The sequence below is a fragment of the Amphiprion ocellaris genome, chromosome 8 (genome assembly GCF_022539595.1).
Source record: "Amphiprion ocellaris isolate individual 3 ecotype Okinawa chromosome 8, ASM2253959v1, whole genome shotgun sequence".
Taxonomy (NCBI): Eukaryota; Metazoa; Chordata; class Actinopteri; family Pomacentridae; genus Amphiprion; species Amphiprion ocellaris.
Genome location: NC_072773.1, coordinates 10258116 through 10273580, shown reverse-complemented (window position 1 = coordinate 10273580; position 15465 = coordinate 10258116). Strand labels below are relative to the sequence as shown.

Here is a 15465-nt window from a genome sequence, read left to right as displayed (position 1 = left end):
CTCACCCTGAAGGGAAACGTTAGCAACATATTTTAAAAACTGACAGGCGGTAGAACAGACAACTGAATCTTCCAACCATTTTCTCATTCTGGCTCATTTAGCCTTTTACTTATATTTTTTTCTCACTGCAAACTACTGCAGGACTGTTCCAGCAGGTCATAGCACTGCATTCTCTCTTTTGTTTACATCTGCTTTCACATAAGATCACATGAGGTGGAGCACTGCTGCCTGATTGCTAGATATAGGAGTATCTGTTGCATCTATTGTGAGTTTCTACTTAGTTGCATGATGCATTTCAGTATGAAAACTCCTGTGTTGTGACCGCAGCCTCAAAATCTTTTCAGTTTCATCTGTCATAATTTGAAGTAAGAAAAAAAAATACATTCAAGATTCAAGGGTTTTAATTGTCACATGCTCATACAATATGTGCAGTGAAATACAGTGACTGTTTCACAAGACTATGCAATTACAAATAGAATACTAAAACAAACAAACAAACAAACAAAACGAGTGCCACAGGTGTTTGAGGCCAGTAGTTGATCCATGTTGTAGATGATGACTGTGATGCTGAGCAGAATAATTTGTTAACACGAGTGGACTATTGATATGATAGAACGCAGAATAAACTTTACAGCAATTTGGTGTGAAGGCCATTGCACCCGTCTCACCGTTAAATGCCATCAGAACATACAAGCAAGTTTATTCATTCGTTCCCTCAGCACAATTCATACATTGAACTAGATGCAGCGTTCATGCATTTTGTTTTTATAAAGAATCAAAGATTAATTTACAGAAGAAGGCTGTTAAAGAGCTGCTACAGCATGCTGCATCCTGTTACTGTTTGTGTTATATGAGCCCACTAGATGGCGCAATCGCTTAATATAAAACTCCTTCGGCACAAACAAGCCGATGAGATTATTATCTAGCCACAGTAAGGGTCAGTGTGAAGAGTGTCTGCATCATGCTACATCTGCACATCTCCAAGTCTCCCTCCCCAGCTTATAATCTTATTTTTTCCACTGATGTGAACACTTAAATCCAGTATTTAAATCCAAATTTTCAGGAACAGTTGAAGAAGAAAACAAATTTTACTCGGTGACAAAGATTCAGTTTTGCCCAAATAAAGAAGATTTAAGGAAATCCCTAAGCCTTTCCAGTGTTTTGATTGGACTTCTCCCTTCCATTTATTCATCGCTCTGTTCCTGCACATTAGTTTAATAATTCATCTCAATAGCAGTCTAATGCATGGCATCAAACGAAGCTTGTAACAACTTTCTACCAACTGAATATAAGCTACTGAAGGAGCTGAAAGTACCAACGTTGTGATGGCAGATTCTGCATGATTATATATTCTTCAGCTAGTAATGAGTTGACCACAATGAATTTTGTATGGTGTGCACAATATGTGGTCTCTATTGTGGTGGTATAAATTAACCATTAACCACAGAGGAGCACTGCATGGGGAGCTCAAAATGTAGACACACTCTATTGTAGCCCACATAAAACATTAACTATCATCAATTTAACGACACTTTAAATTAGCATAAAACATCCTCGCCTCATGCTAAACACTTTCTAAAACTCTCGATAACTGAAGCACCAGCGGTTAAAACAACAACTGACAACAATATTACGCGCACACTTTGTTTTCTCATGCAGAGACCTGATTTTGTAAGGGTATACTCCATGATTCTAATTGTCTGTTTTCGTTATGACTCTTACAATATGTCTGCAACACAGTCCTGATGTATGGAATTATGCAGCAAACAAAAAAGTGTTAAACATATGAAACCATGATTGATAGATTCAGATTTCTCACAGTAGCCATTGTTTGCCTTGATGACAACTTTATACAATGATGGAAATGTCTTAAGCAGCCAGAAAATAGTAAAAATAAAGAAAACCACTACAATGAGCAGCTCTGTACAAACTGTATATGATTGAACCTCATGCTGCTTTGCTTGCATGTAAATGTATCAGTAATGTAATTCAGTGATCTCTTTCTGTATTACAACCTTTGCATTTGATTTGTTTGATTAAATTTTTTAGAGCAATTTGAACATTACAACTTGAACAACACCACAAACCCGTAAATAAGTGTTTTATAATGACCTAGTAGATGGCTTTCAGGACAGGTTTGGCTGCCCTGCCATCATCAAGGTACACCCTCTTAAATTGAACAGCTGAAGGAAGAAATAATCCAAAATACTGAATTACTTCAAGACTGACTGCATGTCCGTGACATGGTGTATCTCCATCTGTCTGAGAAGGCCTATTGATCAGACAAATTGATTGATAATACATTATCTTTTCTTCATGCCATCTCCATCTCCTTCTGTCCCCTCATTTCTCCAGGATATTGACTGGGTGCAGACAGAGAAGCATGTGTTTGAACAGGCATCCACTAATCCTTTCCTAGTAGGCCTCCACTCCTGTTTCCAGACAGAAAGTCGGTAAGTGTGATAAAGCTGACACTTTGCGAGAGCTCATACTGTTTTAAAGCCAATATGTTTCAGTTGCAGCTCATAGTACCTGACAGTACTTTTCAGGAATATGAAGTATTACTTTGTGATGATGGTCTATTGTACATTAGAAAATAATACAGGTACATTTCTATAATTTCATTACTATCAGAAGATGCCGTGGAAATTTATCCTGCTGCTAAGGCTTGTCTAATGTCTTATGCCATTGTGTCATGGAGTAGGCTTGAAAGTATGCATTCTTCAGTCTGATCTAAGTGTTTTATAAAGAAACTTTCAGCCACTACCCCTTCCTCAAGGCAAATCTTGGACAAAGAAGTCTCACTATAGTGATATCAAACAAAGAAAATTTATTCTTTTTCATGGACATTGATGTACCTCATTGACTCTGAATTCATAGCTCTACAGATACTATATTACTGTAATAGGTTTAATTTGTGGCGTTTGCTATATTTGATAGTTTTCTTAATATTTCTCTCCCTTTGTTTTTTGCTTGCAAAAAAAGCACAGGCATTCTCTGTCAGATGTCATTGTCCTTTAAGTCAAGTTTTGTGAATCCTTCATTTGCCTTGGTAAAGATCACATGACCAAAAGAGATGGTTTAAGATTCAATACATTGATTAGAACTGTGCAACACCTTCATTTTTCCATATTAGATGTTTTTTAGGCATGTTGCACAATAGCAGTATCTAATGTACGCCTAGGTGTTCTGAAAGTGAGTCAAAAAAAAACAACATCAAACATATAAATGAGTCACACAACAAACAATGAACACCAACCATTCAATAGCAGTCTCACGTGTTTCTGCTACAGTTGGTTGTAGCTTGTCAGTAAAGGACTGAAAACACAGTTGTGGTGCTTTAGATACCACACTACTGGCCAATTTAATCTAAAACTACTACTGAATCTAAACTAAAGCTGTATTTCACCTAAATTTATGTTCTTCATCAGAATGCCTCTTTTATGCTATTTGGCACAGAAACGTAAACTGCATGCTTCCATGGAGACCATAGGCTCCTTATTAAAAGAATAATACATTGGTGTTTTTTAAATTTCTTCTTTGATTTGTTGGGACATTTAAAAAAAATGTCAGCCATTATGACCCAGTTTTATTTCTTTCACAATAAACAGGGACCAATGACTCAACAGAAAACATTTCTGTTGGGAGAATTTCCTTTGAAAAGATGCAAGATGTCCTCTCAAGAAAGAGAACGTGAAAAAATATATTCAAAGTGATATAGGCAGACTTTGTGCATGTATTTTTTTTCATCTGATATGATGCTTCATTGTCTAAACCAGCCGCTGGTAAATATTATCAATGGTTTGCTAATGAACTTTTTCACCATGGTTTCCAGGTTATTTCTGGTGATTGAATATGTGAATGGAGGGGACTTGATGTTTCATATGCAACGACAAAGGAAGCTCCCTGAAGAACATGCAAGGTAAACATCCAGATGTACATCATCTGTTTTCATACATGATCAAAATAAATTGAAATCCCAGTTTGGAATTTAAGCATCTATATTTAGATGTATTAAATGGTGTTTAGGTGTATTCGTCCCACATGGAAAATTCATCATCCCTAGAGCTATATGGTTAGGTAGCATTTTTAAATAGAAATGAGGTGAAGTGATTTTTCTTTGAATCTTTCTCAAATTCTGTATACAACAATAAAATTAAATATCTGTCTACTACTGGCCTGCAGGAATACACTGCAAGATCAGAGGACGACACTGAAGTGGGTGAATTTAAGATGAGATTTTCCTACTTCTGACATGGCAGAATCTTCTAGCTACACTGGAAACACATCTATGCAATGACCAGTTATTTTGGGATGGACTTAATGAAGCCAGTTCATTTGGGTGATCTGTGTTTCTTATGATGGTATACTGTAATATAACGGTTGGTGTAATATTTGTCTTTTGGTTAGGTCAAAAACCATCAGTTTCATGAAAGGATCTCAGGTTTTGTTGTGCAAAACAGCAGAAGTCTGTGCTGAAGATGGTTTTTAATGCACCTTCTTTGCAATTTAAAGTGCTCTTCAGTAGCATAGTTAGGAGTACTCCTACTAAACGGATGCTTTAACAGCTCTTCATGAGCATGGCAACATTTTCAAAACCCAACCTAACACTTTTTTTCCACCTCTGAGAAATATAATGAGCACCCATAATTCATTGTGCCTGTCTAGTTGCGGGGCACTCCAACTGCGGCTCTGATAAATGCTGGATCAAAGGCTGGGTAATTTAGAGAGGCACCGTTGGGCCCCTATCGGCCCCTTGCAATCTGGATTCTGGAGACAGTGGTTGTACATATGCAAAGCAGCATGTTAATCACTCATAATGATTGTACATATTCATGAGCAGCGCTCTTAGAGAGAGCCGTGCTACATTCCCCCACGCCGTGGGGGAGGCGGGCCGGTGGGCGATGGATGGTACTGCTGATAGGACACAGCGTCTATCAGTCTGATGGCAGCAATGAAACAACGATGTACAATGGAGGCTGTCACCGTGAAAATGTGGGGGAGCGATGTGGGATTTGTGATTTCTCTGTCAAACACTGCTCCACTACAGTCTTTTCCCTCAGTGTTTGACAATCATGGATTTACAGCAGGCAGACAGAGAGGCTCGTCAGTGTTAATGAAGGCTTATCTCCTGGAGACAGAATGCACACTACCTACACACAGAGAGAAAACATGCTAGTGACTCACCAAAGAAGCACACCAAGCACATTTAATCATGGCCAAAACTATGGAGGTTTTAAAGGCTAATGTTTGCTATAAATACGTCTCTGTTCACCATAATGAGAATCATCTTCATACCATTAATCTGCTTATAAAACCCTTTACACTTTAAGACTTAGGGATAAAGTAGATACAACCAAATGTTCATATATTATGTTTTGGGTTTTTTTATAGACCTTTTTAAAAAAAAAATATTTATGTGTTTTTGGTTGAGTTACTTCACATCACACCAAATACATTGGGATTGGGGCTTTGATTATTTAAAGGATTGTGGTTTCCTGTCGGTCAACAGTGATGAGTACCTACTGACAGAGTCCAGCTGAGTGGGTTGTGAGTGGGTTGTGAGTGGGGTGTGCTACAATACATCTGACACAACTCAAACCTTGCAAGACGTAAAGGATCTGGTGTTAACATCTAGGTACCTGATACCACGGGTCATAATGGTCATATTCTTTTAGCTGTCACAGTATCTGAACATTTCCCAGTGTTTTAAAAAAAAAAACTTGTTTAAAGCTCATGCAGTCAGATCAGTTCCAATTCATTGTGCCTAAAAACAAGTCCAAGCATCCAGACAGAGTCAGAGAGACCCATCCTCAGCCACTCTCTCTGAAAGAAGTGGCTTTTTGGGATTCTGACATAAACTCCCTATGGTGGCTTCATTTGAACATGACAGGGCCATTACGGATAGAGCCGCAGTGCCCCCTTTTCCTAATTACAATGATGGCAGCACTACTGAAGAACAGCGCTAACTGGAAAATAAATGAATAAAGTTGTGGACTTTATGCCGTTACATTATTGTGGCAAAATTGAGATCACACGTGTGCTGTGCTGAAAGTGCTGCACATTTGTTATTAGTCTATTTAAAATTTCCTGAATTCTCTGAAATTGTGACATTTGGGGGTTATGTACAGAGAACAACAGCAACATGTCAGCTACCAAGGTCTATACCAAGGTCCTGTGTACAAGTGGAAATCTTTGGCCTGATGATGGCACTAGATGACAGGTCAGGCACGTTATTCTCCGCTTTTCTCTCTGCTTCTTCACAGATTTTATGCTGCTGAAATCTGTATTGCTCTGAACTTCCTACATGAAAAGGGCATCATCTACCGCGATCTGAAGCTGGACAACGTTCTCTTGGACCATGAGGGACACATCAAGCTCACAGACTATGGCATGTGCAAGGTAAGACATGTATTGATTTTTTTTTCTAGGAGACTGCACAGTTATCAATAATGCAGGAGGTCAGAATTGACTGGCTCTAAAAGGGCCTCTGTTTTTTTAGTTTTATTTTTTCATCCCGCCATTCACCATGTTCTGCTGCACATGACATCCTTCACACTGCTTCTTTCATCTCTGCAACTGCTGTTTTCTCTTTCTTCTTCCTCTTCCTCCACCCTCGCTTAGGAGGGGATCAGACCAGGAGACACCACCAGTACTTTCTGTGGAACTCCCAACTACATTGCACCGGAGATCCTCAGAGGAGAGGACTATGGTGAGTACAGGTACACTGTTAAGCAGAAATTTACTTAGTAACAGACTAATTTAATGTCATCCTATTCTCAAGTAGTGTAAAGGACTACAATTACAAATTCAGTATTTAAATTACAGTTACATTAACACAGGTCGGCTCTCTACCAAAGCAGGAGAAATTCAACTCCCTGTTTCTCAAAAGTTGCTTAAATGTTGCATGTTCTCAACTGGCTTGCTAATGATAGCCATGCGTGTGCATGTGTTCAGGAGTCACCCAGTCAGAAGGTGTCAAACCACACTTCTGAGGTCTTTTTCTATCTGGAGAGTGGTGTGCAGTTACTGAGGCTAATGTTAAGCTAGCTGCTACTGCATGGGTTGTAAATCCTTCCAGATTGTTGGATATTATATGCAATATTTTGTAATAATATGTAACAGTATGTTTTGAAATTCTGTGGTAAAATACAAGTAATAATTTGATAGTTTTCTACGTCTATACATTTTAAATGCAAAAGTCATAGCTGTGACAGTAAAGTGAACATTATAAACAAACCATAAGACACCTTAGCACTCCCAGCTGCTTTGTACACTGGCATGCACAGTATGTTAGGTTCTTATCCATCATGCAATAGATAGATAGATAGATAGATAGATAGATAGATAGATAGATAGATAGATAGATAGATAGATAGATAGATAGATAGATAGATAGATAGATAGATAGATAGATAGATAGATAGATAGATAGATAGATAGATAGATTATTCGATTATTCATCCCGATGGAAATTCCAATGAAATCAAATCCCAAATTCTTTGTACATGACAACAAGACCATAAAGACAGTCAGAGTCATAAAGAACCATGTACTGCATCATACAGAAAATAGGCAGCACATGTGTGTGGATCATTTTACAGTTGTGTAAATGTTCCTTTGACGGAGCTTACAGCTGAGTAATAAGTATTAGGTAACATGTAATGTAACACATTGCCTTTGCTCATAAGAAATTAGTGTCTAACACTTTTGCAGAATACTGTACTTAGTATTCACTAGTGACCAAATCAGCCTCGGTTTGTGATTTCCTGATATGTTGCGTGTATAACATCTCTGTCAAAAGCAGAATTGAGCAGTGCTTTCATGGCAAACCCATTTCTGAATGAATATCATTTGTTTTTCTTTGCCCTCCCAGGCTTCAGTGTGGACTGGTGGGCTCTGGGCGTGCTGATGTTTGAGATGATGGCTGGAAGGTCCCCATTTGACATTATCACCGACAATCCTGACATGAACACAGAGGAGTACCTCTTTCAAGGTGAGACAGAGGAATTTTGCAATGTACGTACACCCTACAAAACCATGCTTGGAGTCACCAACTAAAGAAAATAGATGAGTAGTATCATAAACCTAAGTTTCTAACTTAATTAGTTTCTCTAATTAGTATTTCCATGTTATTTAAAAGTAATTTTAAACGATTATTATGAACATAGGTTTTTAAGTTGACAACCACATTCAAAGTAAATTGCGCTATATACATTTGCGTCTGCAGTTTGCAGTCCACTCTTATTTTGTTTTAGTTTTTTGGCATCTCTTAGCATTTGAATAAAGTTACATGAGTGATATAGAGCAGTTGAACAAGGCCCAAAGCAATAACAGTTGTAGAACCTGAAATCACACTGTTTCTTATATTTGTTGTTGGTAAAAACACTCCTGTGTGTTTATTTCCCCTCTGCAAATTCTTTATTTGCACATTTTTCTACCTTGGAATCTAATTTAGTGATTTGTGTGTTTCAAATTCAGTTGAGAGATTATATGGTCCTTAATGGATTAAGAAAATTCTACCCTTGGACTGGTTAAGTTCCTTCAGCTCCATTGGATGAGTGCAGAAATGCATTGCGGTGAGAATAAAAAGCAGGCTGGTTTTCTTGATGTATGAAAGAGTGACACGTGTTTAACAGTTTGTTGTATCTAGTCATGAACAAACGTTTCTGTACACTTGTAAAGACAATTTGTCTTTGTCACACACGTAAAATCAAACACACATACATACACACAAAAACAATCATACATTTTGTTTTTTTCATAGATTTATTGTAGATCTTCTGAAAATATGACAAAATCTGCTGGGTCAAAAATATACACATAGAAACTTGAATTGTAAGTTTTGGTGATGTAGAAAGCTGTGCTAATCCGATTTTCTTAGTGGCATTACCTCTTACCTTTTCAAGAGTACTTGCACTGGACTACAGTTGATGACTACTCAGAGCTAATTTAAAAACGGCCCATTTGATACACTCATGAGAATCAGCTACAAACACTACTGTAGGAAAGTCTGAGGAAGGAGGAGGATCTGAAAAAGCAAATCACTGACTTAAACAAGTCAAGAAAGCCACTTGGAGCCATTCCAAAGCAGCTACACATCCCAAAATCAACTTTGCAAACCATTGTTTGTTAAATATTAGAAGAACTAGGAGAACTAGAGAGACCAGTTCATTCGGCCCGGACAACACTCAGTGGTTGTGTGCTCAGGCACTGTGCAGAACAGCTGGGAGGTGTGTTTCAGACCCTCTTCCAAAACTCCCTTGATAGCGCTACAGTTCCTCAGTTGTGGAAACATTCCACAGTCATCCCCATCCCCAAGAAGAGTACAACCCAAGTACTCAATGACTTCAGACCTGTGGCTCTCATCTCCCTCGTGATGAAGGCAATGGAGAGAATCGTGAAACATCACGTCATCGGAGTAACTAACTCACAGACTGACCCTCTCCAATTTGCATGTCATTCAAGCAGAGGTGTTGATGATGCCAAAATACTCATTCTGGACACTTTACACCGTCACCTGGAACACCCGAATACTTCAGTGAGACTTCTGTTTGACGACTTCTCCTCGGCATTTAACACCCTCCAGCCTCACATCCTGGCTCACAAAACTCTCCTCCCGCTTCCACCTGGATGATCAGCTTGTCCTGTGGATACTGGACTTTTTAACCTACAGATCACAGAGAGTGCAGGTCAACAACACCTTCTCTAATCTACAACACTCCACTGGTTCTCCTCAAGGCTGTGTCCTCTCTCCGCTACTCTTCATCCTATACATGGATGACTGCAGATCCACACAGCCCAATTCCCACCTGGTCAAATATGCAGATGACACAGTCTTCCTGTCTCTGCTGTCAGGACCTTCTCAGTCCCACAGCTCAGTCCTCCAGGAGTTTGTGGAGTGGTGTGATGACTCTTGTCTGGAGCTGAATGTTAAAAAAACCAAGGAGATGGTGGTGACCTTTTCCAACAAGCAGATGGCGCTGGCTACAGCTGTCACCACCACCATCCATGGGATGCCTGTTGAGCTTGTGGAGGAATACAAATATCCGGGTACCATCTTTGACAGCCAGCTGAAATTCTCCTCCAAAACAGAGGAGATTATCAGGAAATGTCACCAGAGGCAGTATCTCCTAAGGAAGCTCAACTCTTTTGGAGTAAATAAGAACATTCTCCAGGCATTCTATTACTCCTCCATAGAGAGCACCATCACCTTCTCCATCACCTGCTGGTTCTACTCCATCAGCCTCCAGAACAGAAACCGCCTGCAGAGGACTGTCACTGTCTGCTCAAAAATCATAGGACTGCCTCTCAGAACTCTGTCTGCAGTGTATGAACATTTAACATGTACACTGGCAAACCGGATCATCCGTGACCCCTCACATGCTCTCTTCTCAGCATTTGAGTGGCTTCCTTCTGTTCGATGGCTTCGCTGCCCTGCATGCAGGACATAGAGGAGAAGCGCTACCTTTGTGCCCAGGGCAGTCCAACTCCTCCTCAACTCATGTCTTATTCCTCTTTTTTATTTTTTTTCTTATTACTCGCTCTAGATTTGTATATATATTTATCCCTATTTCTTATTATGTCATTGTTGCACTGACTGCTCTAAATGCCTTTTTAATTGTCCCCTGGGGACAAATAAAGTTTTGTGGATCTGAATCTGAATCTGAATTACCTGCATGGTACAGTTGTGTCACTGCCATGATCAGGAAGAAAACAAAAACTATCACCTGCTGCTGAGAGACAATTGTTCATGATTGTCAAGAGACAACCAAGAATCACCAAAAAGCAGGTCTGCAATGAATTAAAGGCTGCTAGAACACAGGTGTCAGTGTCCACAGTTAAGCATGTTTTACATCACCATGAGCTGAAAAGCTGCCGTGTAAGAAGAAAGCCCATCCTCAGAAGTGACACCTTAAAGCTCGACTGAAGTTTGCTGTTGAACACATGGACAAAGAAAAGGCCTTCAAAAGTTCTGTTCAGATTAAAGAAAAAATGAGCTATTTGGCCACAATGACCGGAATATGTTTGTAGGAGAAAATGCGAGGCCTCTAACTTCAAGAACCTACTAAGCCTACCATCAAGCATGGTGCTGGTTGTATTATGTTCTGGGGCTGTTTTGGTGCCAGTGGAACTGGTACTTTACACAAAGTAAATTGAAATAATGAAGAGGGAGGATTACCTCTATATTCTTCAGGAAAATATAAAGTCATCAGCGAGACAGTTGGATCTTGGATTCAGTTGAGTGTTCCAAACAGGACAGTGACCCCAACACACATCAAAAATAGTAGAGAAATGGATAAATTAAGCCACAGTTAAGAGTTTAAACTGGTATCTCTAAAGTCCTAACTTAAACCCCATCAAGAACCTGTGGATTGTGCTGAAGAAACAAGTCTGTGAAAAAGGCCGCAAATTTAGTTAAACAGTACCAATTCCATCAGGAGAAGTGGTCAAAGATGGAACCACAAGTTGTAGATAGCTACCAAAAGCACCTAATTGAAAATGACCAAAGGATGTTTAAACAAATATTAGCATTGCTGTGTGTATATTTTTGATCCAGCAAATTTTGTCATATTTCCAGATGGCCTTTAAAAAATCCATAAAAGAAACAAATCGCATGATTGTTTTTTGTGACAGAGCTTCATATGTTGCAATTATTTAATCAGAGAAAATTCAGAGTTATAGGAATCATTGGAAACTCAAGACTGGTATGATACACATGGTCTTTACAAGTGTGTGTAAACTTTTGTTCACAACTGTACATGGATCTTACCACAGAAAAGGGACAATTTGCTCTCACCTTATGTGTGCAGTGTGTGTGCGATGGTGTATCTCTGCACACGCATATTTTCTGTTGTATGCTCCTCCACCTCTTATGAACCGTTGGAAGTTTGGCAGCACACCATGACATTTATTGTAGATAAGATTTATGTGCATGTGTGGAACAATTTAGTGTTGTCTTCATTAGTGTGCTTCATTTGGCAGTTGATTCAATTTTGAGGGTTAGGGTTAACTCAACCCCTAAAACACAGCTTTGTGTGTTCTATCATTTCAAATACAGGGTAACTGTCCAGCAAACTATATAGTATGAGCATGTCCTCTGTTGGTGGAACATTGTGTCATAATTCTTATCTTGTTAGTATAAGGAGGTGTCTGTTAACATTCGATGACGTCGTTATTTATAAAGCTTTGCATGACAAAATGAGCTGAGGGAAGAATAACAGTATCTCATGATTTACCTGAGGGATGCGTAAATAAACTAAGCAGCAGCAAAAGTTTGGTTTCAAAAGATGTTCAGTCGACTTCATTGCCAGTTAGCACAGAAGCTAAAAATATCAAAGCAAAGGACAGAAACAAGTCTTGGTTTGTGGAACAAGGTTTTGTAGATTTTACAGTTAATACTATGTTCAGACTGAGATTAATACTAGAAAAGTTTTTTTTAAAAATGCAGCCCCCGTATTCATCTCAGTGAAACTACTGGAATAACACTCAAATGGCTGGGGCTGAAAAATCTTCACCAAACTACACAAAAAACACATCGTGAAACTCATCAAATTTTTGTACAACACAATCTGTCAACATCCATCTATGCACCTGGTCATCCAATCAGATCTGTGCAAGCATGCATCCTTGGTAGGTCACTTATAGAAAGTGAACAGTTTGGGGTCACTTATAAATGTCCTTGTTTTTGAAAGAAAAGCATTTTTTTTCAATGAAGATAGCATTAAATAAATCACAAATCCAATCTACACATTGTTTATGTGGTTAATGTCTATTTTAGCGGGAAATGGCAGATTTTTTAATTCAATTCAATTCAATTTTATTTATATAGTGCCAATTACAGTCAAATAGTCTCAAGACGCTTTACAGAACCCATATGCCTGACCCTGGATAATGGAATACCTACATAGGGCTACGGAGGCCCATTTCAGCAACTATCACTCCTGTGTTCTAATGGTACATTGCGTTAACTAATGGTGTTGAAAGGCTAATTGATGACTAGAAAACCCTTGTACAATTATGTTAGCATATGAATAAAAGTGTGACTTTTCATGGAAAATGTGGAATTGCCTGGGTGACCCCAAACTTTTGAATGGTAGTGTAAGTCCACAGAGAGTTCTATTCCAATTTGGGAGGCCTGCATGTCCTTTTGTTGACCTGCACTTACTCATCACACCTGTCCGTCTCTGTGTAGACCTGCAGACATCTCTACATGTATCTCTGGAGAATTAGGATTTCATCTTCACATGAAGATGGAGAACGTTTTAGCATTAAAGTGATTATTTGCAATGGATCTTTGTGCCCTCCTATCAAGGCACTCATTCAATAGTTTTAGCACTGTGATAATCATAAATTAGACTGGCCAAGTTCAAATATCAGATTTAGTGGGGTGACCGGTTCACTATTAGAAATCAGCAGACAACATACTCTGGGTGAGATCACACCCTCAGGGTAGAGGAACCTCAATTTCTGTCCTTCTTTTTGCATTTTTGTGTCGTCAAGCCATATGGTCCCTGTTCATGGCACACCCCCTTTTCCTCCCCCCTCCCTCCCCATCACACAACCACCCACACAGGCCTCAAAAACAGAAATTCCTCCATACTACAGTGTGACGCATTATGTCTCAGCTGTGACTGTCAGGAGCATAGCGCGGCACCATGGCTAGCATCTGCCACCAGTACCATCCTCCTGGCGGTCTTACCGGTAGAGCAGCAGGTTTCTGGATGAATGCCTGCCAACGGAAACTAACCCTCTCACTATAGGAGCCACCCAGCCATATGCCAGCTAGCTAGACCCTGTGCCAGCCCTTACTTTGGGAATCAATGCACCACATGCCAAGTCCGGGGCTTTAGACAGACACCTAAAGACTGGTAAACATTTGAATCCGTGGTGAAATCAGCCACACGGTGGTATTCACGTCAAAGCCTGAAAATGATGTCGTTTATTTGACCAAATAAGGCTGGAATGCTAACACTTGTTTTGGGATGACTTCTGAGCATTAAAGATTACTTTTGACTTTGGAAACTGTAGTTTAAGAAAAGGAAAAGATAATCTCAGTCCACTGATTAGCTTTCAGCATACTGTATCTCAAAGTTAAAGTCTCAGTGTCTAGGCATTAGCAAAAACTGCTCAATAGTAACAGAGATGACAGTGTATCAATTAGACTCCAAAAACATTAAACTGCCATCTCATCTGGCTGTTTTGTGACAGCATCCAATAATTAAACAGCTGTAGTGTTGAAGAGTGCCAGAGGAGAGGCTGGTGTACCTGGTGGCTGGTGTTTTGGGTGTACCTTTCCCAGTGTTTCACGATAAGAAGTTAAAATGAACCATAGAGGGCTGACTGGGTTTTCCTGAAGAGGGAGCCACAATAAAATAAAATAAATAAATGAATAATGTATGTGAGAAAAATACATGAATGCTCTGTCTTGCATTTCAATGTATATCAATTAGAAACTGGCTTAAAGTTGGATATTGTGATTTCCATAATAATGCTAATATAAACAAAATATTTACATTTTTGTTAGCTGATCCCATGAAAAGATCAAAAATCAACAATGATCTAACTCTACTCATTTGATTAACTTTGTTCCTGTAACTTTCACTGTCACACTGGAAAACTCTAATCCTTTATCAATAAAAATATGGGCACTGTAGTTTATTGAGGAACAGCTCCACAGGGTAATAACAGGGTCTGGGAGTTGCCTAGTTTAGGGGAAAAATCAAAGATGAAGGAGAAGGGAAGACAGGAGAAAAAAGAAAGTTCTGATGTGTTATTCTGTCAAGACAAACATTTCGGTTGATTTCAATATATTAATATGTTTATCTTTCTTTCTCTAACTTTGTCCCCGTCTTTCCCCTTTGTCATTACACATACATACACACCTCCTACACACACATATTTCTGCTTGCATGCGTGGTACAATGAGAAAATGCAAATGGAACTGTTTTATTTCACTCACATACCTTCTGTCAACTACTTATGCCTGTATTTGCCTGTGTTTCTTATTGTTATTGTCTTTCTTTTTGTCTCGTCATGTCTCATATATATATTCCGTGAAACGCTTGTCTTATACGTCAACACGAATGAAAGTAAGAGGACACACTTTAGAACAATGACATTTGCTGATTGTCATCTCCTTTTTTTCCTTGTCAAACATGTCTGTTTCTCTGCGCAGCACCCATTTATCTTATTTTGAAACATTGGGTCTTAAATGGGGAGTAAGTAGTATGAACTTGCAGTGGTCACATCACCTTGAACGGTAATTGAAAAAAAAACCAGAGTGAAGCACTAATCTCAAAAGCAGTGCCACATCCTTGGATTTAGGTTTTGAGGGGAAAAAAAACTATTTTTCAGTGTATTTCTTCTTGTGAGTATGACATTGTTTAGCTGTGGGAGTCTCAAGGCTATTAGTAGACCATAAAAAGTGAGAGAAAGAACAGAATAGTGTCCTCTGTATCTCCT

At 39.0% G+C, this 15465-nt stretch overlaps 1 protein-coding gene across 4 annotated transcripts in view; it reads left to right on the top strand.

Moving 5' to 3' along the window:
• Positions 1-15465, top strand: part of prkcz (protein kinase C, zeta) — a 120277-nt gene that overhangs the window by 81981 nt on the left and 22831 nt on the right. For all 4 annotated transcript variants that reach the window (XM_023276271.3, XM_055012622.1, XM_055012623.1 and 1 more), the window contains 5 exons: positions 2356-2453; positions 3836-3922; positions 6267-6402; positions 6625-6712; positions 7877-7996. In XM_023276271.3, the coding sequence (XP_023132039.1) occupies positions 2356-2453; positions 3836-3922; positions 6267-6402; positions 6625-6712; positions 7877-7996 (529 nt within the window). The remainder of the gene's footprint in view (positions 1-2355; positions 2454-3835; positions 3923-6266; positions 6403-6624; positions 6713-7876; positions 7997-15465) is intronic.